Below are 27,499 nucleotides of genomic sequence, written 5' to 3'. Positions count from 1 at the left end.
TACCCTTTAAGAGTTGAAGTGTATTTATACTCATCTGGTAAGACGGCTGATTGAATTTGCACACAGATGACTGATGAAGGCAGCTCATAAGCGTAACATTAGACATTGTGGTTGTGTTGTGACGACGGGTGAGAAATTTCAATGGAGTGACAAGCCATATCTAGCCAAGAAAATTGCTTCATCTCTGTTGTCAAAGTAGGGCAAAGACACCTGTTCTCTATTCCTACTTTCTCTTTTTTGAGGTTTTAATCTCCATTTTCCCCTTTTTTACTGTGGCTTTTTACTTCTCTGACACCATTTCTTTTTTTATCACCTCTCAGTCAGCCCAAATTTCTCTGTGTTTCACCAAGTACCATGACTGCAAATCTGGCATGGGCCATCGATAAACGATCCCATACTAGTGAAATAAAAGCATAGCAATAATAACATCCATTATGGGCATATGTTCCTTTAGGATAGCACCCTTTCAGAGGGGGATAAAAATGGCTTTATTTAAGCGAGCTGAAACAATTACAAGCAATAAACCAAATATGCTGAAAGGCGACTTGTTGAGAAAGGTGCTGACAGCACCATTAACTTGCATGAAACAAACCAGTCCTAGACAAAAAAAAAAGTCAGGGAAGGATTTCAGGTGGCAAACCACAGTCTCGCTTTCCCAAAGGCCAGAGCTTTATTCACCACATGTTGCACTGCACTTCCCATCAGCAGCAGCAGCTGCACCACCAGGCCTGCAGCAATGGTGCTGTAGAGAGACAGCTATTTCCTAATCTACATGCATTCATGGCAGTTTCTCTGAGACAAGGCCTGGATATGCACTTGAGGGACAAGCAAAGACCCATCTGTTGTGCGGCGTTGTGGTTTTGATGCCTCATCTCCCCTGTAGTGGGATGACTTACATGTCACAAGAGTTGTAGAAATGCTCAATGAGGTTAATTTAGATATTTAGCTTAACCATCAATGGATGAGATTCCAGGGTTCTCTGGAATTTTGCCATACTTTGATTCATAGCAGTTTGTCTAAAAATCCAGCACCCAAACCCTCTACGTCTATCCAACTCCACTTAGGCCTGAGCACACAAACTTATGAACACACCTTGAGAAAAATACTTTTAAAAATGCCGGCGTGTCAAATGCTAATGGGAATGAGTGTCTTCTACCCTCTCAGACAGAAAGCATCCCAGCGTCAGTCTCTGCATTTTAAAAGAGCTTCAGTCTTCTGCACTGTGTTAAGGTTTATTGCATATGTCTGTGTCTTTGTTTATAGGGATGCATGTTACAAAGAGTTCTGTTCTGAATTATACAAAAGGGCAAACCCTTTAGTCTGATGGCTTGTTTGTCTCACTTTCTTGTCTTCACTTTTAAGTTAACACGTAGACAGCCAGACAAGAACTATGAGTTGAACTCTGTGTCTGCCAATGAAGCTATACATTCACTTACAAATGTGTGCAGAAAATAATAATTATAATTTTTATTGTCCACAGATGTAGAAATTTCCTTTTGCTCATCTATGCATGCAGATAAGAATTCCCAACCTTACTTTGATATGACACTAACGATTATGCAAATTCCACTTTTAGTAAGCATACAGATACATAATTTTTTCCCCCTCATATTAATGAATGTATCAAATTAAGCATTAGCTCCAGTTATTCTACAATGCATAAATCCAGCAATCTCATGATTAAGCATTGAGATCACCTGTAGCATTAACCTTTGGACGTGTTTGTTTTGATTTGGAGAATCTGCAAGGGAGGTAAAGGATTCTGATGGATCATTAGGAGTTCAATCATCAGGACATCTATTTTAGAGTCTCCTAGACTGGCACTGTGCTCCCTTTGGATTTGGATGGCATGCTTTTTTCCGTGTGTGATGGAGGACAATCTGGAGAAATGAGAAAGGAACAGACAAGTATGTCTGGAAAGAAATGTGTGTAGGCATGGGATTTTGCCATGGATTTGTACTTGGATGTCTGTGTAAGTTTGCCGGGACTGACGTGATTGCATCTAAGTGTGTGTGAATGTGAAAGAGGAAGGGTTACTTTTGGGAGATGCCATTCCCTCGGCTGCATGTGTATTAGCGGTCTAATGTTCATGTGAATAATTGATTAGGGCCTCTCTGTGTTTTTGATAATTAGTTGATAGCTCTCTAGCTCTAAGCCCTAAGATTGTACATGTGCATGTGTGTGCGCAGGGGTGGGCTGGGGTGTGTGTGTGTGTGTGTGTCTAAGGTATCATGGAAACAATACTGTTCAAAAAACTGTTGTTACCTCTAAGCCATGTACTCATGGATTAACATTCTGAAGTAATAAAGCAGCAGTACATATACATACCTTTCTCATAACCTACTTTTGACTTTAGAGTATCAGAGTGAATTGCATATTGTCAAAGTTAGCAACACCGTGTTGCTGAAATAAAAAAAACTAACATGAAATCATAAAACAAAGAAAACAGACTCTGCTATTCTAAAACATATGTACAGACAATGGTGCAAATTTGGAGGACAAGCAATTTCAAGGGGTTGTTCAAAATGTTTTGAGTGACTTTGTATTAAAATATAGTTGCTGCAGCAGATAACTTTGCTGCTGGTAAAAACATTACCGTGATATCTTTGAAATTTTTGAAATCAGCTATGTTTGGTCTATGGATTATCCTTTTGCTTCATCCTTAACTAATCAACCAACTAATCAAAATGAACTTATATTAAATAAAGATAGCAAGAGGCTACTTTTTGCATGTAAAAAATTATGTTCTTTGACTATATTAACCAAACAAAACCAGGTCAGAACGTAATGAAAAATTGAGTGGCTTGGTTAGACAATGGTCTCGCACTAACCAAGAAAAACATAAGAAAAATGAAAACTGATTTGAGTGGTGCAGCAAATCTAAAGAAGTGAACAAATATTTCAATGCAAAACAAGCTAAAGTGCTCAGGGAATGAAGTCAATGTATAAAATCTCAAAGATCCTCAAAGCCCTCAGATGTGGATATGAGGACTGTTGTCCTCTACCACCTCTACCGTCAATATGTGTCTCATCAAAGAACAGAGCTGATCATTCATATCCACTTTAAACTGATTTGTAGTGATATATATATATATTTTAATTTTAAGCATTTATGGACCATATTAATAAAGATGTACAGGATACCATCACTATGTGTCACCTTTCCTATCTTATTTCTCAAGCACTGCATTTGTAACACACTACAATAAGCATTGCATCCTTAAAAAATAACTCATTGAAATTCTAGACTGCCTTCTCATCAGTCTATTCTCTTGCAGTATTGATTTTTCTATCTTTCATATGCTTATGTACCTGGAAAAAACAGAATATGAAAGTTTGGGTATGCTTGATTCATCGTCAAATCCCTGTTCTGATATCAGACTCAGACGAGGGCTTGTTGCTATCATCAGCGACCTTGAGAAAACAAGATGTTCTTCCCCTCTGCAATACTCAAGCCCTTTGAGGTGTTTTGTTTTTTTTCCACATGAATGTAATGTCACATTTCTCCTAGGCTATTATAAGTCTATTTTTTGTCATTTCTAGTTACTTTTTTGCTATAAGTTTCCCATTTACATTTTTATGAAGCACATACGTATATTTCTCCTGTTTGCTGCAGGGACTGTGCTTCCTGCCTTCAATGGCCTTTTTTGTGAGAGAAGAACTCCAAGAACAAGCCGGACTTGTTAAGTCAAATGTCCGGTTATCCGTTCAACTCAACAAAGCTAACAGGGAAAAAAAACAAAGCAAAAACATTTTAAGGCAGGTAGAGGAGGAAGGCAATTACAATCCCTGGCTGGATTTTTGTTTTTCCACTCACCAAGACTGGGAATAAACAAAGAATACCAGGATAGGTAGATAGATTATGTGATGCTGGAGAGAGGAAGAGAGCATGACGAATCGAATATGGCGTGTTCTCAGGGTCAAAGGTCACCTTGTAGAGTCTCTTAATGTGGTCACCGTGGGAACTGATCAATCCCAGTGCCTGGGCAGTATCGATCAGACCTGGGCGTGTGCACACACGTTGAAATGCACAGAGGTTTGTTGTGACGCGTGCTCTTACAATGAACCACTCATTCACCGATATGAAACTGTTTGTGCTCCCACTGCAACATAAAGGGAGTTTATGCTTCATACTGTTGAACAAACACACTTTTTCAAAATCTGATGCCAAATGCAATGGTATTACCCCAACATAACCATCTATATAAAAAAAGGAAGCTTTTTTGACAAAATTATTTTAGTCTTCCTGGAGTCTTTTTAGTACAGCAGATTTAGATGATCTCTGTCTATTTCTGCGAACATATAGACCTACAGTACATGAAATTAAAGTATCAACTGCCAATTCTAAAAGACCATTGGGAACGTGGTTTCCACTAGCATATTCATATTTTGAGAGACGTTCACATTTTGATTACGAAATTGATCATGCTTCAGTTAAGTTGAACTTAACATAATTAAAACAATAGGTGCATGTGTTTTGATTTTGAGTAGTCATATGGTATTGATGTTCTATAACATATATGATATTCCAGACAAATTGAAGAGACTTGTACAATTTGTACATCTAGCTTTTACCAGAATCTACCATATAACAAAAGATGTGAGAAAATACTCTAAGAAAGTGATTCAAAAATACAAAAAACTAGAGTTTTTTGCATTTTTGTTATTGATGCAAAAATACCTCTGTTTTTTTTCCAGTGCTATAACATTGTAGCAGTTTTGGTATTGTAATGTCTTAATAGATATATAAATCATGTGAAAAAAGTAAAAGACCTGGTTTGATCCTTTTATACTGATATAATGTCATAAATGATTAGGCTATAATTAAATTATCACAAAGTGCAAAATGGTGTTAGATTACTTTCAGCTCTACTTTCAAAAAAATCTCTGTTGCACATGAGTTTTATTCCTTCTACGTCCCCAAATCACTCTATTATGTATTTGCCTGTTTCATTTAGTAGCATACTACTTTTTTTGCTCCCCCCATGCATATTATGCACAGTATGTAGGGCACCAAGTGGCTGGGGGGGGCACCAAAAAAATTAGGCTTGTAAAAAATGTATTATAATTAACCATTACACTCCGCTTTGTTACATTTAATTCATTCTACTTCATTTGTTTCCTCCTTTTAGTCCCACTTGAAATTTGACAAAACATTTATGCTTAGAGTACACAAATGGCCAGCAGTATCTATGAGGACACTGTATAAAAATATGTGACTGAGTAAAAGATGGTTTAGCATTTCTTTTCTACATAACTGATGCTGTTTGATTTCCAGCGAAGTTAAGTTGCCATAGGCTGTAGAATTTAGACATTTCTGACAAGATCCCAACCTAGAAACATCACAGATGCCACATGTGCCACTGCAGCAGTGATCTAAGATAAAGATTACATGACTTACACTCTTCCCATGCTACACAGACTCTGTTTGTCCTGGTGATTCACTTACCTTGCCATGTCAAATGCTTGAAGTGGCTCCTACAGGACCAAATAAAGGTGACCGAAACAAAAGAAACATGGCAAATATAACATTCTGATGCAGCACATTGTACAGCTTACAGCTTTCCTTCAAACACATCAGAAGATACAAATTTACTTTATAAATGTGACAAGAAGTGTCTTAAAATCATTTATTTCAATATGTAGCTAGATTGGTTGCTAACAACTTTTCCACAGTTTAACAACAGATTTTAATTTGCAACTGTTTAACTACATCTGCAGCTTTTATGATATGTTCTGTGGTCACACATAGCATCTCAATGGCTGCTAAGAAACCTAATAACATTCTAGAATTTCTGTGCCCAGTTGGAGATAAACCCACAGGCATTCTGCACTACCTGATCTGCTGGATTAGAGATACACACAGCCAACAAACAGCTGCTGATAAGAATTCAAGCAATGAAATGCGCACAGTCAGAGCCCTACTCAAAGCTAAACTATAAAGAAGGGTATACCTCTAAATAAACTAAAATGTAATTTGGACAAACATAATCTAAACAGCAGTCATGATAGGCTTGGTTGAAATCTTTAAAACATGTAAAGTTCAAGTGAGCCTATAAAGGCAATGTGTTGATTCGCAGACTAGGTGTTCTGAAGAGTTCAGCTTCAATTTCTTCTAAAGGATCAGACAAAACAGAAGACAACTACATCAATTAGTGATAAAGAACTGTTTGTCTTGCTTTATTCCTCCTCTTTATCATTGACCTGACAAATTCAGCCTTACTGAACCTAGTTTGGGTATTATCAGCAGTATTATGATTCCTCTCTTCAGTGCACAGCCCCCACCTGCTCAACCAGCAGTACAACCTGTCACCTGCTGATTTTCCCAGCATTCTTATCTCTGCTGCCAGCTACAAAGTTGAGGCCCAAGCGCACTTTGTGCCACGAGACGTGAGAGCTGCTTTTGCTGTCAGGGGAGAGAGTTATGTGCTTTACTCTCATCAAACTTTGCACTGCAAATAGAGAAGCAACATGGACACCTCTCCTCCAGTCCTCAGCTACTGTCTCCCATGTACTCACTGGCCAGTTTATTAGGTATATTTCAATTGCTAATTAACACAATTACCAATTAAACCAATTGCCTGGCAGCAATGTAGTACATTTTGCTCTTTGGTTTAGACCACAAAAGATGCCACTGCTGTCAGTTAAGAACAGAAACTGAATCTACAATTAGCGTAACTTTATAAAAATTAGATCATAATAAATTGCATGGTCAGATGAGTCTTGGTTCCAATTCCTTTATCAACTTCAAAGCAGAAGTTATCTTAAATTATTTCAACATGGTGTTGATTGTGTAGTAGCTTGGTTTAGTCCCCATAGAGGTTTGTTTAAATGCCATAGCCAGTGTGAGTATTGCTATTAACTATATCCATCCTCTCATGATCACAGTGTACCGATCTTATCATGGCCCCTATCTGTAGGAGAATGCACCATGTTGCAAAGCTCAAATGATCTCAAACTGCTTTCTTAAACATGTCAGTGAGTTCACTGTACTCCGGTAACTTTCAGATGCCCCATATCTTAACCCAAAATAGAACCTTTGGGATGTGGTACAACAGAAAACTTGCATTATACTGTAGATGTTCAATTGACAAATCTGCACCATTTTCGTGGTGCTATTATGTCAAAATAGACCAAATTATTTGAGCAATGTTTAAAACAGCACAGAAGGCAAAAAGTAGGATTAGCTGTCAATAGCAAGGTATACTGTTAGATTTCCCTGGAGACTTGTCATTTTGTTGTTTTGATAGATTCAGTTAATCCCAGGATTATTAAAACATTTGGCAGATCTACAACTACAGTAACCATTGAATTTTACCAGCATGCTTCTTCCCCTTGAAAGTAATTTTAAAGAGGAAACTCAAAAACTTTGGGCTCATTACTAAAAAATAAATTGTCAAAATTCTTCTGGAAACATGCCAAAGACTGGCCATCATTTCTTTTTATTTTCCCCTTACTTTGTTTTATTTTTATCTTTATAGAAATTCCTATTTTAGTTCTTATTAGATGCAAAATTCTTTATTGAACTATTTACTATTGGAAAATGATTGGAAAATTCTTTACTTTGGCCAGCTAAATGACCAGAAACCACCAAAATTGTTATTGTTGCACACACACACACACTGAAACTCATTTATTAAATTAATTAACTTAACTAAAAACGAGCTACAGTATGCTGTCAGCCTCAGCATAATTAAGCGTTTGCAGCACTGAGAAGAACAGGCGCTGTTCTAGGTAAATTAATCCCTGTTCCCAGGTGAATACATTGCCTGTTTGGCTCAAGGCGAACAGATGCCAAGATAGGGACTGCACCAAAGGATGGCAGCTACAGACGAGCATGCATTGATGTGAGCTTCAAATCTCACCTGTAGTACTCAGAGATGGCATTGATTCCCGTCCAGCAGAGACAGGGAAGACAGAAGCCCAGCTATTGTTTATGTTTGAGTCGTTTAAACTCACAGTCTGTGTTGATGTGTGTCCCCTTCTCCCCCCATCCTCTCGTGTAAAAAAAATAAGTGATTTTCTCCATTCATTAAGGCTCCGCAGAAGGAGATTCCATTAATCTGTTCATTAGGCTACATCAAAAATGGAACTACTTATTAAAATCAGATCCAGCTGTGTAGTCTCGTTAAAGACCAACATACTGTATGAAGCTTAACAATGCTTGTGGCACCAGACCAAGACCCCACCATAAGAAAGGGGGGATTCTGGTACATTGGCCTGCTTTGAGTCAACACACCATCATAATTGATGTACTCATAGCAGGGGGGTATGAATAAACATTACTTTTTCTTTTTGTAACTGAATCATCTGAATACTTCATTTCCAATTAATTTACATTTGCGTAGATATGAGAGAATATGTGCTCTTAATCACTATGTTTTATTTTCTCACTCCCCTTCCCCCCCAAGTCTTTTCTCATTCTCTCATTCCCAGTCTGGCAGTTCCATTCCCCCTCTCAACTCGGCTCTCCTTCTTCTTTTCCCTCTCCCTCTCTCTCTCTGGTAAAATCCCATTAATCTCAGCAGGTGGTTTTGAACAAAAGCTATGGGCTAAGCGATTGATCCGGGCATTGATCCCACTCGCCTGAACAATCATAAAGGTGTTAAATTGGTTTCTTGGAGGATATGTATTTTTCATCGCTGGCTGCCGCAGTAGAAGTTCCTGCTTGGAATTTTACTTTCCCTCTCCCTTTTTTAAGTACACTAAAAATGGGTGTTTAAATAATAAATAGATCACACCTTGAAAAGCAACCTTAAATGTGGATTTTGAGACCAGTTTGAAGCAATTTCTGAAGTGAATGTTAAGTGCATAAACTTTAGTAGCTAAATCCATGATGGGCTTTGCTATATCCAAGGACAAAAATATTCTTGCTTTTTTTACTCTTCGAGTGAAATCATTTCTGGAATTTATTTTATGATTAGAATAGAAATTCAGATGTGCATTCATTTTAATGCACAAAAAAAACATATTTTTTCCATTGTATCATCACTAAGCAAAACCTTAAATTTTTATTTTCCTTACAACTGGAGTGAGAGATGCACGATTAAATTTGTGACTGAAAGCTTCGATATGCTCATTTAATTTTAGCCAGTTGTGATTTTGCTTTAATTCAATTAATCCGTTTTTAAAATATTTTCTCAGCTTAGTGCTGTGAACAGTCGTTAATTATTTATCAATTAATTGTGTTTTAATCAGTTAATATATATATATATATATATATATATATATATATATATATATATATATATATATATATATATATATATATATTTATTTTTTTTTTTTTGAGCTCACATTTTAAAATTACAGAGGAACTAAATAGCAGTCTCTCTCTCTCTACAGTACAGCAGTACTTCTCCACTGGTCAGGGTTTCGGACACACAATCACGCCTAGTTGGCAATCTGAGATCCAAGTGAAAAAAAAAATAAATAAAATTTTTCTTTTTTCAAATAAGTCACTCATTCAAGTATTAATCATAAGGCCAAGATTTACTCAGAGCAATCGGTGACCACCACTTTAACAAACTGTGATTCTATTATTATGCAAAACACGTTGAACAAAAGAGTCGCAAGTTCAGGCCTTGAGGCCTGTTGTCCTTCAACTTTTATGCATTTCTTCTTCAACACACCTAAGTCAGTTAATTAGGTCATTAGCAGGACTCTGCAGAACCTGACTGCATATTGCAGAGGTGACTTGATCCAGGTCCGTTGGACCAGGAACACATCTGAAAGTAGCGAGACACAGGTTCTAGTGGCCTGGATTTGAGAACCCCTTGAAAAACTCCTGATTTAAGTCAGAGATTGAAGGCTTGGCTAACTTTGCATTTCAATCTTTCTGACGTCTCCTGAAATCCATTTGCTATTTCCTCAAAGCATGTATAAGTGGATTTTCTGTTACAGACAGCTTGTTTTCATACAAGAAAATTCAAGTGCCAACCAAAACTATTATGCAAAATGCAAAGCTGCAAATTGCCTGCGTCTGTTGTAATAGCACATAGGAACAGTCAGCATCATTCAAATATTCTGAAAATCTGGTTGTTTTGAGGCCCCTATTCTTAAAACCAGGGTCCTTTGTTTTATCTAATGTAGCATTAATTTAGCATCTGGCATCCTTTAATCAACAGTATTTAATTCCTACAAATATATTTTCCTTAGAATAATTATATAGTTTCAAGCATCATTGATTATCAAATTTAGGAGGATTTTCTCTTTTTTTATGTCCTCATTGCTTTAAAGAGCTGGAACAGTAACAAGAGACGTTATCTAAAATGTCCATGACTGTGTGATAAGCGTTATACATGAATTATCAGTTTTATTGCTTTTGTGTTGTTGGAGCAAACTTCTTGTTTGCACTTTCCAATGTCATAACAGTCTGTGGATTTAATCAGCTACTGGTAATCATCAACATCATCTGATAATTATCAACCATTTTCTCTCTATGAGAACGAGGCAAAACAGTCATCAATTCCATGTCACCTCATTGATATTATCGAGTGAGCCATGCAGCCTATCTCGTAAGAACAAGCGCCATATGACAGAGCAAAGGAAGAGCTTGTCAGGGAAACAGCTTGTGATGCTGGTACTTAAAAGGTCAGCGAGCTCAACTCCAACCACTGGTACGCCCTTACACTTGTCTGTCTGTCACCATATCCCCCCTTTCACCAAGCGGGTGTACGCTGCCCTCATCTAGGCTGCTGTCACCCATCGTCATCTCCTCTGAGTTGCCACCCTTTGATGACCCGGACCTCTTGTCAGAGAGGAGCTTCCAGGCAGGCACAGAGAGGACAGTCCTTTGAAGAGGACCCCGGCACTTGCCATGCCCAATGACACGTGGCTGATTTCTTTGAAGAACTCAGGCTTTATGTTTACCAGTCCATCCACAGATACATGTCATGCCTTGCTTCCAGCATCTTTACATGGAGAGACGATGAGGAGCACTTGGTCTTCGACTGCTTTCTATGCCCTCTGATGGTTTTAATGAAGGCATTTGAATTTTCCTTTGGTCTTGAGTTCATGACTCAGATGGCGCAAACCCACAGAAAATAGATGTATAGGTGGGCAAGTCACAAGAGGAGTCCACTATACTGTCAGAAATGTTGGAAAAGGTCACAGCAGCATTGCTCTGATTTTTTAATTCTTTTTATTTTTATTTTGTTGAACTGATAAATGAGGAATGAAAGATGTAAGACATCTGAGACTGGTGGTTTTCTATTATTTTACTAGACTTTTTCTGTAAATTACATTACTGTGTAGATACAACACGTATAAATAACCTACCTGAGCTGTCAGCCTACTGAATACAATATCAAGGAAAATATATTAAAGAAAAACATAAGTCTGTTTTGGAGCACTAACTATAGTATGATCATATATTTTATTATGCATTATTATGCAGGGATTTCTTTTATTCTCCTTGAATACGTTTTCATATTTTGTCATGTTACGTCCTCAAACGTCTGTGTATTTTACTGGGATTCGCTCTGTCCATCCCCCAATTTACTTTGGACTGCTTCTGTGTCACTGCTGAAGAAAAGCATGCCCACATCATGATGCTGCCACCATTGTATTTTAATACATGTTGAAATGCTGTGCAATTTTAATTTCCCTTCATGAGACATTTTACAGTTTCTTCCTTCTCAAGGACAGGTTTGCGAAGATCATGACAAGCTATTATCTCCATCTTCCCCAAAGTTATGATGGGTCTCCTGGCTACTTCTTAGTCGCCATAAAATTTTGGTGCTCAACAATAGTTGTGGCACCATACCAAAATATGACAAACTGTGAAAATGCTCGAGGACCATGAGAACTTTTGTAAGGTGCATTTCTTTTTTTTTTTCAGTGAAAAATTAGATGGAACTTTGTGAATTATGATGAACTTCATTCATAAAATAATCTCCTGACAAATGCATATATCATACAATGTTAAACTAAAGATTTTTCTGAATCAGAGTCAGTACATAATTGGTGCTTTTAGAATATATCAGTTAAGGTTTTCTCATTCTGTAGCTGTATGTGTAGTCTGTAATGCTTTGTCTTCCTAAAAGCTAAATAGGCATTCTTAAACACTTGCCCTAAATCAGTAGTCAAAACAGTTCCAGTTAACAAGAGACAGAGTTCAGACCTGCCCATGTCAAAATAAATATTGAAGTGTTGCACATTTTTAGCAGGCCTGTAACTGCAGACATCAAATAAATGATTAAGGTCATTCCATTGCACTTTCTTAGCGGCTTCAAAACACATTCCTCACAGGTGTCTCTACACTGCAGCTGCCTGTGTCACAAAGTTCCAACATTGATCCACATTCTTAACTCTACAAGAGGCTGACATGGGCAAAGACTGTCAAATACTGTTCTCACACAGTCAAAGCAGTAGTTCACATCTCTCCACCACAGCCCACGATATTCCCAATAAACGCCACAAAGAGACAAAGAGCAAAATGTTTGCTGATAGGGTGGGGGAGGGGAGAAAGAATTAACCTCATGTATTTTCCTCATTCCTGTCCTCTAAATGGGCCCCTTTTTCCCCCCTGTGTCCACTTTTTTGCTGTAATGATTAACACTGCTGAGCATGGGAAGAGACTCTCTGTTACAATGGAGGAGGTTGTTTTGGTTCCCAAATTACAGATTCATCTGTGTTAGCTTCCCAAGTTCATCTGGCAGATTACTGGGAGCCTGTGGCTGGTATTTGGGAAGAAACTCTCCTCTTAATCATTATCATTGTTAGAATCACTCAGAAATGTCTGGCAATGGGCAAACAGAAAAAAACCCTTAACATTGTCAATTGAAGCACGTAGCAAAGCACTTAACTCACTCTGGAAAGGTTCACATGAGAAAAGCTTCTGAATGAGTACAGGGGACTTTTGCGCTTTGTGTAGGGTTGTGACAAAAACACACACCTGATCAATACCAATTGACCTGTGTGTAAGCTCACCCTGCATACAAGGTCTTGTGATACTTTCAAGCTGGTTCCCAAGCCTGACACAGTTTTGTTTTAAGTGTGTCTATGCATACATTAGGGTTGCAGCTAATGATTATTTTGAAATTGATTATTGTACACCCCCCCCCCACATACACACACACACACATATATATATATATATATATATATATATATATATATATATATATATATATATATATATATATATATACTGTTGAACTGCGCAAGTTTTACATTATATATATATATATAATGAACTGCATGAGTTTTACATTATATATATATATATAATGTAAAACTCTCGCAGTTCAACAGTGTGTCCAGGTCTTTCCGCTATGTTTTATAGGCTATACGTGCACACACAACTTCATCGTGTACTCTGTTGAAAAATCTGTCTGCATAAACATCTGCAAAGACAAAAACCCATGCCACCCAGTAACAAGGGACAGTGACAGACATACATTCGTCTCGGATGACAGATTTCTTACAGTGGATATGAGGTTAGGTTACACAAACACAGACTGTTGTTTCAGCTGTATGGGACAGGAAATACAAACAGACGACTTGATGATTTTTTTTTTGTTTTGGGTATCTTTAACCAGGTGGATGACCAGATGAAGCTGCTGCAGAACTGCTGGAGTGAACTCCTCATCCTCGACCATGTTTTCCGTCAAGTGGTACATGCAAAGGAGGGCTCAATCCTGTTGGTCACAGGCCAGCAGGTAAGTTAGTCAATTTCCTCATTTGGCGACTTCTAATGACCTACACTGTTCAGTTTTCCCTTAAAATCCAGAAAAAATATCATATGAAGCTTGGAATCACCTCTGAGCATGTATTTCTGTAATGTTTGTTGATTTTGCCTCCCCAAAAAAGCTAGAACTTCAATTTAATCTAATTAAATCCCAATTAATGTCTAATCTTCTTGGATCAATCAATTTTACTCATTGTATTAAGATTCCAGCTGTGGAAAATGTAAGGAAATATATGGAAAAGCAATTACTTATTTTGTTTTCCTGCTATATTTGAGGAATATAGTCTGCATTGGTTCCCTCTGCTAATTTGAATTTATACACACACTGAAAAAAGGAAATGTATGAATAAACAATATAAGTAAATAAATAAAAACTCTACAAATACATAAACCCAAAGGAATCTCCCCTTAGTATTCTGCTTTCCCCCTAATCTAGTTCAAAAAAGTCAAACTCAAAATAGGAAAAAAATATACCCAAGCAAAACTATGAAAAAAAACCCATTGTGAATATGCCTCTGAATAAGATGAGACGTTATAAATTATAGATTTTCTTGTTCTCCAAAAACACCGCCTTCCATCACAATCCTTTACAACAACAGATGCTGGCATAAATTTTGGGAAAGTGCATGTGCTCTAAATGCACATGCTTGATTCCGCTGTTCTGAATGAAGACAAGGTCATGTTGTTTTTCAGAACTGGTGTAGACCTGCTCACCTCTGGTAAAGAAGTAGCACAAATATAAGGGCGAGATATTGTTTGTGGCACTAGTTTGAGATTAAACTATAGATCCAAGACAAGTGAGCTGTTTCCTAAAGAAAGGTGAGATGAAAATGAGAGAAAAGTGACAAAATTAAAGAAGGGTTGTGGGACAGGAAAATAAAGAAAATATCAAATGGAGAACATTTGGAGAAGGTATGAAATGTCAGTAAAAAGAGGCAGAAGAAGCAGAGTTGTGCAGCGATGGGACAGGACATGATGAGGCGAAGCGGACAAGGCGGTTTGTGGAGGAGGAGAAGTGAAAGGAGGGGCTGATAGTCTGGGGAGGCGCAGGTCAGCGCTTTCGTTTGCATACTGTGGTTAATGAACAGCTGGTGTTGAGGAGTGTGTGTAAATGTATTCATGTGGCTGTGCATCAGTGTGTGTGTGGATGTGTATGAGGCTCTGAAACAGTTCATTATCTCCTATTATTCTCTGCCTGGCCAGGGGTGACAGCACAACGATAATACCAGGGATGTTTAGACCACAATAGCGGCATCACCTCAAGCAAAGGCTACACAAACACGCCAGCACAAAGAAGGCTCATTTTGACCAAAGCAGTATGTTTGCCATATTTAGTTTGTGAAATGCTATAGGACTACAACTGTGAAGGTTTTTGAGACATGAATTAGTGGGAGGTGATATGTCAAAGTCACTGCTTTTCGATAGTTTTACTTTTCAGCAGCTTGGAAGGTTAGGGATTAAGATTCGGAAGACAAAAGTAATGACAGTATTGTTGAGGGAAAAAAATAATAAATATCTATAAAGTCTGTTTAGTCATCTTTTTACCTGGTGTCAAATATGTATAATTAGTAAGGAAACCAATTGCATGCAGACATCACCTAATTAGTGAATAGAGTGCACTGTAATGTTGTAAGTAATTTAGTCTGCAAATTAATTCAGTGGTTACATGAAGGCCTCAGAGGTTAGTTAGAGAATATAAGTGAATAAACAGCATCAATACGACAATAAAACACACAACACAGACCGGGGATAAAGTTGTAGAGAAGTCTAAATCAAGGCTAGGTCATAAAGCAGTATTTTAAGGTTTGAATATCTCACAGAGTACCCTGTTCAATACATTCTTCAAAACTACTATACTACCAAGCGTACACATCACAAGGACCGCTTCATCCCTAAAGTGAAAAATGGTGGTGATAACATCATGGTGTGAGAATGCTTTTCATCTGTGGAGATAGGGAAGCTATCCAGAGTTAATGGGAGGATGGATAGAACTAGATACAAGGTCATCCTTACAGAAAACCATCCAGTGCTGCACCGAATTGTTTGGATCAAAACATTTAATTGTGTTGCAACAGTTAAGTAGAAGTCAAGAGATAAATTCAGCAAAATGAATAATTTTGATGAATTGCTATAAGTTCACGAATAGGACACATTAAAGCTTTATGAGTAATTAAATACACAAAGCTATCTTTAAGTTTAGATATCATAAATAAAGTACATAGAACGTTATATGTGATATGTGCGCATAATTTTTTAAGTGGGTGAAAAAGGCATAAAATCACATAACACATGTAATATCTTCATAAAGATTGTTCTGTTGTTGGTACAGGTGTCTCTCATTTTTGCTTTGAAACAAGCTGCCTCTTTGCTTTGCTTTTCTACAAGTTCAACTCCTACAGTTGAAAAGAAACCAATTGTAGCAGCAAATTAACAGTTACAAGCTGTCAAATGGCATCTGTCTTGCTCTTTTGCTGCATGTTCCCTGCTTGCTAATTCCTTTCTTTTCTCACATTTTCTCTGATTCTATACAGCCGTGTGTTGCCTTGTCACCAACATCAGAAAGATATGGCCATGAGTGCTTGTTCTTCATCCTGTCAGGAGGATCAAACATGCAGTATAACTTGCATAAATGTGTACAAAGATCAGATGAGAAAGACTGCAATGATTAAGCTAGGCCTCGAAAGCTTGGCAGCTGATTTCATTATAGGTCCTGACATTTTGATGGCACACACTCTTATGTTGGGCTACAAGAAATTCAAATGACCAAAGAAACACATACAAAAAAAAAAAATCATCAGTAAAATCCTTTGTTTCTTTACATTTTTATTCGAAACCAGTAGTCCCTAAAAATAGCATTTTGAGTTAAAATATTAAACAGTGTACCTCGCCCCACCAGGCACAATAAACAAATATTGATTGATTGCCTGATTGATACACAGGTCACCAAAGTCAGAGTTAGTGCTAAGTCGGCTATAGTGACATTATAGCTTTTTCCTCACCCCTCTTACTAAGGCGAGGAGGTAATAACCCAATGCACCGCCATCAACAGTCCAATCTTTCAATGAACTTATTTCATGCACAGTTGATTTTATGTAAATTGATTGACACCTTGGATGGGGGCAGGCAGTGTCTGCTCCCCACAGTCATAACTCTTTATGTACTGGTAGATAGTAAGAAGGGAAGAGGGAGGGACAAAGCAGTTGGGACAAAGAGTATGGCCAAGTGAGAGCATGAAGAAGTCAAAGGGGATTAACTCCTCTTGTCAGTGTTTGCTTTGCTTCGACTCATCAGGCGAGACCAAAAAAAATTTGTGGCGAGAAAGGATACGAATCATCTTATTTACACAATAAATAAAACTCCAGACCCTGAGGCTGGTTTTAATTGCAAATGCGTGCTCGCAGGGACTCTCTTCCTCTCTGAGCATTAGGAACTGCGCACGCCAACATCTACCTTCCCCTGGAAACCTCTGCACAGTCAATTATGGTAATGAATCGTCAATAAATATAAAAATTTAATACGGTCCTGCTTACTGTGAGTGGCAGCTAAGGACCTGCCCTCCCAGAAAAAATGTGCTGCGCCTGCAGATCTGAAGTGCACCTGAAGAGAAGTGTTTGTTTATGCCCGTTTGAGTGAATGCCTTTGATGTAATATGTAAATTCAAATATATATTGTTCTTGTCATGTTTCACAATCAAAGCTAGAAAATTTCCACATCTGACTATTAATGCTTTTCTAACAATACTTGTTTGAAAAAACCTACTGTTTTTATTTTAAAAAATGCCTCCAGTTTCTAACAAACTGACAGGAATTGCACTGCCTTCATTAAATGGTATTGAGCAAAGTCATTAGTCTTTAAATCTGCATGTTTAATCAATAAATGTTTGGAATTTATTGCCATTGTATTTTTTATGGGAATGTTGTTTCTGTGTTGCAGATGTCTTAGCATCTTTCTGTCTCCCTTCCTGCTTTTTCCAGGTTGATTATGCAGTAATTGCTTCACAGGCGGGTGCGACGCTCAACAATCTGCTGAGCCATGCTCAAGAGCTGGTAGCCAAACTACGCTCCCTACAGCTGGACCAAAGGGAGTTTGTTTGCCTCAAGTTCTTGGTTCTGTTCAGTCTCGGTGAGTTTCTGAAAAGTGTATTTTAGCTGTGATGATCGGTGAGTTAATCTTTTCAAAGAGATGCCATAGAAAGAGTGACCAGGGGTATAGAGTAACGGCATCCTGCCTCTCCCCCACCTGATAATGCAAACTGCTGGTCAGTTGCTCTGAAAGAAATCTCCTACACTGTTCACTGACTTGGAGAAAACAGAAATTCAGCTGTTTGGAAATTGATTGAATCATATAAAGACGGTCATGGCATGGAAATTATAGGAGTGCCACCCATCAGTGGTAATAAAATGTAAAAATCACATTTAAAAACCAGAGGTACATGTCATCTCCTGTACAATTCAAGCAGTTTACCCTGAGAAAAGCTGAGTTTGGTAAGACATAAACCATGATGGACAGTATCAAGGGAATAGAGGCTGAAACAAGCAATGTTGAGGAAACTACTACTCAACTAACTACAACGCAAAATGCTCTTCATGATCGTGTTTGATGTGCAGTGGTGCTACTGGGTAAAAGGACCATTTTCACTCTCCTTTCTTGCAGATCATTATACATACATGTTTGTCGGGGTGTGCGTGTGTGTGTGTTTCTTTGGGCAGAGGGAGGAGTGTAAACTTTGGAATTTTGGAAAGGAAAAAGAGGAAGTTGGAGAGGGGAAAGGTTGAAGGGAGGTGTGAGAAGGAAAGAGACAGGAGAAAATGGAATAGGAAAAGAGAGGATACTGGGAATTGATATAAGGATCCATGTGCAATGTATTCTGTATTCTGGGACAGGTGGGAGAGAGTTAAGGTTAGAAGGACGACCAGCACAAGAGATTTGGAGGAGGTTAAGTACCTTATTGAGTTAAGGGACAAAGAGGAGGTAAATATGTTGGGGTGTTCATGTGTGGGTATATGTGCAACTGTAGATATATTTACTTATACCAAAGCTGCTGACTCCTCTGACAGCTGAGGTCAGGCATAACTATGAAAATGTTTTCATTGCAAATCATTGCAAAAAATAAAATAAAATAAACAATGTACTAATAAGCAGATATACATATGAATCAACCAGAATTAATGCATCTGTTAGCTGAATTTTTATAGAAAGGGGAAGGAGTAGGGATACCTGCAGAGGGATTTCAGTGTATGTACTGTATGTCTGTGTGCGAGCATGTTTTTTTTTTTTTTTCTTTTTGTTTTGTTTTTTTGTAGGGCTGGGTGTTTGCTCGGGCACAGGGTCTAAATAATTTGGCAGAGGAATCATCAATAATGAAAGGCCCACCTGAGGGATGTGTATTGCCCCCGGCAGTGCCTGTTCTCAGGCCTCCCGCAAAAGAAGACTGATATAGGCAATGTAGAGCCAGCTGAGGGGATCAGTGTAATAAGGGGAGGAGACATTAGTGGGATGGAGGAAATGATACAATGTGAGCAAACTAAACCATGAGAGATTAAGGTTTATGTAAATAATATAATTTACAGCTGATGTAAGATTTACATAAATTTTTCTGTGAGAGGACTGGTTTTCTGGAAGACAAGTGAAAGATCAGATGTTTCTACTTGACTGCCACTCTAATATCAATCACATGCAACTAATAAATATATGATTGCAATGTGGCTTTTTTCATAAAATGCAGATTTTATTTTTCTTATTATTCTTTAAGAAAATTTAGATTTTGGATTTTAAACTTTTTCAAAATGTGAGAATATGTTTTTCTGCCCAACTACTGCCTCACCTTTATAATAGAATATTCTTTTTAGCAAAGCTGAATTAATTTTGACCAGCCACACCAAGTCTGATTACTTCTAGACCCATAGAATCAAATATATTAAAAAAAGAACTCATGTCTGAACTCATGTTGCAAGGTATCGAGGACCTGCAACACAAGAAAATACAATATAAAAAAACATATCAATAATTCTGAAATAGAAGAAAAGTTTGAGCTTGAGCTTAATCTTTTCAACTAGAATCAAGCTACATTTTCAAGATGAAAATCAGAAGATCTGATGCCTGAGTTCAGCTGTAGTGGACTATAACATAAAAAGTACATGCATAGATGTTTGAGTATGTGACATCACAATGAAATGTAGTGTACACAGATATTTAGTTAAAAACACTAAAGAGTTATGCACTAAATGCATGACTCTTAAAGGCTACCTACAAATAACATCGATAAGTGGTTTTGTAAAATCATTTAATTGAATTGTGGGTGTATAATATTGAATGTTATAGCTGATCATTTCCCCTGTGAATCTTGGAAGTACAGTGATTTATTCTGTATTTTTCTGCCTTCCCCCGTGCCTTTTTTACTTTACATTTCATTTCTGCCGTTTGTCTTCTGCCTTGATTTTTCTCACTGGCTGTCTCCTCTATCGACAGCCCCCCACCCCCTTACTCTCTCTCACTTTGTGTGTGTGAACAATCAGTCACTTTCCCACTAGCAGAGGAGCTTTTAGTTAAGCAAGAAGTCGATAAAGACAGAGATATAGATGTCAACCCACCTGAGGAGAGACACTTGTCATGATCTGTGCGTGTTTGTTTTCAGAGTTAGACTTATTCTATCTCTTGTTGTTCTCTTTCACTCCTTCAAATCTTGAGTGAAGGTTCTTAACCTCTGTCAAGGAGGAAATGATCACTGTGATCATTGATCTCCTAAGTGTTTATAGTAGAGAGAGCGATGATTGTACTGTATGTCTTGGACAATGAGAAACAAACAATTTAGAGTTTGAGGTCTGCCCAGGTCAGAGTTCAGTGACGGATCACTGCAACTCCTTCAGTGTCAGGACGCTGTTAATGGGTCTTTGATTTCCTTTAAAGTTCTCAAAGGCCTTAAACAGAGACTGACAAGATGCCAGATGATAAAACATCACGAGGTGAAGAAGAGGTCACAAGCTTGAATTCAGATTAAGGAGAGTGGATTAAAGATGATTGCTTTTCTGCTTTGAAGACAACTTTTTGCTGCTTCAAATATTGGAGGAAAAATAGCAATTATTGATCATCCTTTACCAAGAAAAAAACTACACAAATGTGTGTCTGGTGAATTTTCATTAAGCAGATGTTGTGACAGAGGTCAGAGCATGTTCAGCCAGCGACCATTTAACCCAGCTTAGTGGGTCAGACCCCGTCACATGTAATTGATTCAGACAGGTGCTACCAGGCCTCGTCAGCCAAGAGCAGAGCCAGAGGACCTGCCAGAGCTGAATGGGGTGGTAAATTGTCCCAGTGGAGAGAGCACTACTGGGAATAAATAGACTTAAAGTTATTCTTTATCAGGAATAATAAATGTGAGAACAGAGTGAACATTTTCACTGGTCTTTGATATTTCTTTTTATTTCTGTTGTAGGTTTTATGAAGTTGTGACTTTTAAAATTTCTAACAATTGAGCATTTCCTTGGGGTTATTTAAATAGAGAAATTGGGGGTCCAGTCTAATGACACGGGCATATAGAACTGCCTAAATTACTATAATAATTTATAAATGAAGAATCAACCACTTTTTTGTTCTTTTCGAACCAAAATTAATTAGCCAATTTCAGTCAAATTATTTTTGCTTAATTTTCTTAACATTTGAAGTCACAAACATACAAAAAAAGTCTATTTCTCTCTTAATGATAACCAAAACCTGAACAATTGTACACTTAAGATGATGTTCTGATTAAGATGCCATCTAACTGCATAACTTAACGAGCCCTCTAGTAATGCCATTCAGTCAGAAAGGTTTTTCAGAGGAAATATGTTTCTGTCCACTGGACGTAAAATAGCAAAATTGATACAATTTCTGACACATTTGACAAAATATCAATTCTCAATTTCTAACCTTTTACATTAAAGACAAAAGCAAAATATCAGGGTGTGGTGGTTCTTTTAAATGAGTATCATCAGGAAATAAACCCCATTCATAAAAAAAAAACAACAACAATGATTTAAGAGTGAACCTCCATTAGCTTCCTGCCAAGTGATTAGTTGGTCTCTGAGGTTAGAGAAGCTCACTCATCAATCCCCTACCTCCTGACCTCCATCCTTCTACATTCATCCAACCCTTTGCATTGTCTTGTCTCATTGTTCTGCCCTTTCTGTCCAAATCCATCTTTTTACACTATTATCGATCAAGGGTCTATCACAAGATCCACATTCACTATTTCTCATTCATCTTAACCTTCAATTAATCTTTTTTCTGCTTTTGAACCAACTCCTTCACCCATCTCAGCCTTAAAAAGCCTCCAATAGTAATCAGGAGTATTTGACTTAAAATTAGATTTCAAATTATTATTATCTTTATTCATTTCATTCAATACAAATAAAAAAATTTTTAATACAAGGAAAAAAAAATAAAATAATTTAAAAAAATGAAATGAAAGGTAGCAGAAAGAAGAAAATAATGAAATGAAACAAACCTGTGTCTCAAACAGGTTTAGGTTGCTTTAATCTGTCTATCTTCCGTTTTTGCATGAGTTTTATATTAAAATCAGCTCAAAACATATCCAACCTCACATTATGACACATTTCTCATTTACATAATTAGGGATCTTTTGGCATTGCAAGGTCAGACACAAATCTGCTGACAACAAAAACACAACAGATGAATTAACCTTGATGAAAACACACTCTTTTCCTCCTTTCTATTTTATAATTGCTGATTCCCCACACAGTGAGAAAGAGAGAAACACAAAGCATGTAATTCCCAGGCAGGTACAGCCTAATTAAAGCAAGAACTGAGGCTCTTCACAATCAATGTCCTGATCCTTGGCTGTAGAAGGCATGCACTTCCATACACACAAATAGAGATAAACACACGATTTTACACATACAGCACAAATTAGTCTTACAAATATTTATTTCCAGAAAGCAACTGAATCATTTACGATGTAGCTGAGGATTGATCAGCTACATCATGAGGGAGTGGTTTTTCAATACTTTTTTCTTTTTTAAACTAAATTAGGAGCCAAATGATGTGGAATTCAAGCTGCATTTAAACAAGTTTTAACCCTTTACAGCTTAATAAGAATCTGGGAGCATAAAATATATATTTTTTATTCCCTCTTGTGGCCAAACTTTCTGCTGGAATGGCCACCTTGGTCCTCATCAACACGCTAATGAAATATTGTGACTTGTAAGAGGATTTATATTTTTTTCCCCTCTTCCCTCAGAGGTAAAAAGTAGGAATCAGTAAGCCATATGCTTACTATAAAAAACAACTATAATAACATAAACAACAGAGTTTAACCTTCAGTGTAAGTAAAGGCACTGGCTGCAAAACAAATACACAAATTAATGGTAACCCTACCAAAAAGAGAAAATAAAAACACATAAGTTTTCAAGGTTGCTTTAAAATTTACATTTGATTGTTTATTGTATTTACAGTGAGTGCTTTATGTTGCAGGAATAAATAATGTGTCTATCCGCAACTGATGTTTCATCTAGGATGCATTATGGGGCTGTATTTTTTAAAACTTTGCTTTCAGTATGAGGGAAATGTGGAAATGTAATCTACAAACTTGTGCTTCCCTGGACAATTAGGATTTGTACAAACCCCAAAAGTTCAATAATACAACCTTCTGAGGAACACTACATGAAGTAATTTGGTAAGATTTTGCATTTTAGGCTAAATGCCTAAAATGCAACATAGTTATTTGACTAATTCTTTACATTAGCTAAACAAATTCATATTATTCATATTCATATTTTTCTTGCTCTGCAATATATAGAAATGTGCTCATTACCTTCTGAATGACACTATATACATTTTATTTTCATGCATTTTATGTTACTTTTTATTGGCCAACCATTTCTGCCAGAAATGGTGGAAGGTCAAATTGTTACCTTTACGTCATATTAACATGTCTGCCTGCTATGGCCCAGCAAGTGTTCATCGTTGAAATAAAATTAGCGATGACGGAAATCCATTCTAGCTGTTTATTAGATTATGTTCAGAGTCAGTCAACACATACAAGTCTTTCTCACTCCATCTGTTTACTCTAGACATAATTTCAGATGTAGCAACAATTAAAATAAACAAACAAGCAAAAATCTATAAAAGCTGGTAAAACCACATCCTAGTGCAGCCAAATCAAGTTAATCGGACGTGAGTGTGGTAACTTTCTTTCTTTTTTTTTCATCTGTTACGAAGAGGGAAGAAGCCTGCCCTAAAGAAAGTAATCTAATTTATTGGTCTGTCTGCCAAATTTACCTAAAAAAAAAGCTAACATTCTGAGCAGTAATCTTTATGTGCATCCTGCCACTTTGTAGGGAATTCTATGTAATGAGGCTTTCTAAAAAGCTTTCAGACTTTATCAAGCTATAAAAGCTTTGGGTTTCCAACTTGCCAATACTACGTGGCAATACTGCAGGCTGTCATTAAGTAGCAGTTGCTGTGAGTTATGGTGGTGGAAGGCATTTTGAGGATCACGGCTTCACACCTTATAATGTCTCTCTTACTATCAATTCTTCGAATGGATGTCAACATTTACCAGATTCTCAACATGCTTTGCTTCTTTTCACCTTATTCAAGTATATTTTCACCTTATGAAAATAATATGGCATAGCCTGCAATTGGATCAGCTAGACCTCTGTACTGAGGTTGACGCTTCTGCCATCTTGCTTATGGCTTCCTGATAACTTTAGAACTGTCTGAAAGTATTCCCATACTGTCCTTGAAATAAGCTTCTTCGTAATGCAGTGACATTCACAAATGGCTCATTTCAAGCCAAGTTATTTCTAAAGCTGATGGGTGCATTTATATAAAAGCAGCTAATAAGATGACTAAGAAACTTTTTTTTTCCTCAGAAAAGGTGTATAACACAAAAAGAAATATGCATTTCAGACATTTGATAACCCCTTTCACTTTGCAACATGGGCTCACATTTGTAAAAGAAAGAAAGGGTGCTTTGCTACATCAGGGAATGTATGCCTAAGTGTACCAAGTGTATGTTTCATAATGTACTTGCTCAGAAAGAAGAAATTAAAAGTAAAAGAAAAAAACCCAAATAAATTCAGTACTGCAATCGCAGCAATCCTGGTAACCAGTCACTTAATGATGCCTTGACCACTGCATGATAGCAGGAGAATTTTGTCCACTTTAACTAAAAGCTCTGATAAAGCAATACAGGACAAATCCCCTAAACTCCTGTCCCACTTTTATCAATGCTGCCATTAACTCTACCACTAGCGAGTACAAGTATACAAATGCTCTTGTAAAAGTTTTTTTTTTTTTTAATGCTGTTAACTCCTTCCTTTGCCTTCCTCCTCTGCTCCACTCCAATACTCCCAAGTCAAGTGATTTAAAGCGCTAAGGCTGTGGAGAAAATGTTCCCCTCCATCCCACCCTCCTCCTATCTACACATTCTCGCTCTCCCTTGGTCTTATTACAGGCTGTCAGTTTATTATAAAACATTAGGAAAGCAGAGGGACACTTGCAGTTACTGTCTTATCGATTGGTGAGGATAGATTCTGTGATTTAGAGTCAGCCTCTGCTCACGACCTCCACATTCTCAGCCTCCTATTAAGGCACCTGCGCTTTGCTTGGGCTATTGATGTCTCAACATTAACAGTTACAAGCTGCTACAGAAAATCAATGTTCAACTTTTATTACCAGCTGCATAACATGGAGGACCTCCCACTGCTTAGTACTTAGCAGTCTGTCTGGTACATCAGGTGTTTTCTGTAGTAACATCCATCATATCCATAGCATATGAGGACTTTTCAGGGGGCAGTTGAGGGTCTTAGAGCTTAAGGGTATATTATAGGAAGGTATAGAATGGCAAACAAATTAGAGCATCCTTGAATCCCTGTCTCTGAACCGAGATGTGAAGTTGAGAATGTGTTCGTTGTGGAGAATTAGAATTTTTAAAATAAAATCTAAAAAAGGTTTGGACATTTTTAGCTTCCTGATGCAGAAACAGACCTGTTCAGTACAATACATAAAAAACTATCAATCTTCTGAGCCACAACAACTAGACAGACATTTGTCTATCACAACCATCAACCTGGATTTGAGTGCTGTAACTGTTACCCAGGAAGGGTGGATCTAGAGGGGCTCAGGCCTGTAAAACATTTATGAGTGGCTACTGTGCAGCAGTATGGCATCCCTTCTGGGACAAACAGCTGCTGGTTCTGTGCTCTCCGTCCCAATCAATGGAACTCAAGTTCATCACACACACTTTTCAGCCGAATGGTGGCAACTGATTTCTCCTCCTCTCCCTCCTCTGATCATTGGACTGCCCACCTGTGGGGCCTCAATGCACTTGCTTTTTCACGTGACGCTGTGTGTAAGGGTGGATGGGGGGAAAAGGAGTAAGGACTGATGGGCATTAGTGTTTTTTTTTTTTTTTTTTTCTGGTTTTGTGTGTGTGCTCGAACTGGGTATGTTCCCAGTGGGCAGAGCTTGAGGTTATCATTATGTACAGGTACATCCGCTGCAATGCTAATGCTGCTGCATTCTCAGTGGCCACAGCTCGGGTCCCAGCACTGTGCTCGCAGCGCTGCAACTCCTCTCCAATTAAAGACTGAGGGAGTCTGTTTGCAATAGGGAGGACAGGCTTGGGCGTTCTGGAGCCCTGTGGAAAACAGGCTCACATTAGTCAACAAAAACAGGATTGGAGAACAAATTGTGCATAAATCAGAGCCCTGTTAAAAAGTGTATAGTTGGACGGGGTTTCTCATGAGTATCATTTTTGTAATAACAATCATGTAGTCCATTCCTAATCAATTTAATCGACTGTCAGCAATGCAATCATATATTTTATGAGACCTGTTGTTTTGTTAACTTTGTAAGCAGCTTAAAGAGCCCAGACCAAAGTTGACTTTTTGAACCCGCCTGCGGTCTTAGCACAGGAGGAACACGGCAAGTGTCAAGGTCAGAAAGCGCTGAAGTGGGGTCAGTGCACAAAGTAAAATATCCATGAGGTTGAAATGACCCCATCTCTTAAGATCGCATTTAAAAAAAAAAAATCTCAAAAAGTTCATATAGGTTAATACCAGTGCTTTTTTTTTTTTTTTTTTTACAAACATTTCAATTGTTGTCATATTTGTACTGGGTGGTTATTTAAACAGAAGCCAATGATTATTTACACTGAAAATGGAGGCAGGAAGTTTTTCACCACAAATAATCTTAGTTCGTACATGTACCAAGAGCAGAACATGTAAAGGGTTTTAGGTCATAGAAATTAAAGTAATGCAAACTAAAGCAAAAATTTTACAGCTCCTTCATTGGATGTTTTTTTGTTGAATTTTATACTTTCTTCTCTCTCAGGCTACTCTGATCAGAAAGACTTTATATGTGATTTTTTTTTCTCAGTTCATGTTTTACACAGGAAGATAACCGGTGACACACTGCCTCCAGTCGCTTTTTTCTGTGTAAATAGCCATCATATTTTGTGTAAAATAAAATAAAATTAAAAAAATGTGTACATGGGTTTGTAAAACTACAGTCACATTCGTTGCCATACTATTTTAAAAATGAGAATGGTTGTAGAGGAATACTTAAGTCTACGCGTCTTGTAGACAAGCACTTAGCTTCATCGTCTGCAACTAACAAATCTGAATTTATACTAAAAGAAAACACAAAGAGATTGTGTACTGCAGATATTGACTCTTTATATAACCTCCAAACAGAAACTTTCTTCAAACATTTTATAAAGCTCTCGTTAAAGATATCACAGGCCTTTCATGTACTTATGCAAACATTTCTGTAGTTGTAAGAGGTTCAAAAGGTTCCCAGTCA

The 27,499-nt window shown here is 37.5% G+C and overlaps 1 protein-coding gene across 1 annotated transcript in view; it reads left to right on the top strand.

The window, feature by feature from the left end:
• Positions 1-27,499, top strand: part of nr5a2 (nuclear receptor subfamily 5, group A, member 2) — a 71,703-nt gene that overhangs the window by 27,882 nt on the left and 16,322 nt on the right. Inside the window, exons 5-6 of the mRNA XM_032572234.1 lie at positions 13,545-13,664; positions 17,668-17,815. Coding sequence (XP_032428125.1) covers positions 13,545-13,664; positions 17,668-17,815 — 268 coding nt within the window. The remainder of the gene's footprint in view (positions 1-13,544; positions 13,665-17,667; positions 17,816-27,499) is intronic.

Source organism: Xiphophorus hellerii, chromosome 9 (assembly GCF_003331165.1).
Source record: "Xiphophorus hellerii strain 12219 chromosome 9, Xiphophorus_hellerii-4.1, whole genome shotgun sequence".
NCBI classification, from domain to species: domain Eukaryota; kingdom Metazoa; phylum Chordata; class Actinopteri; order Cyprinodontiformes; family Poeciliidae; genus Xiphophorus; species Xiphophorus hellerii.
Note: the sequence above shows the minus strand (reverse complement) of the source record. Positions and strands in the feature narration are given on the sequence as shown.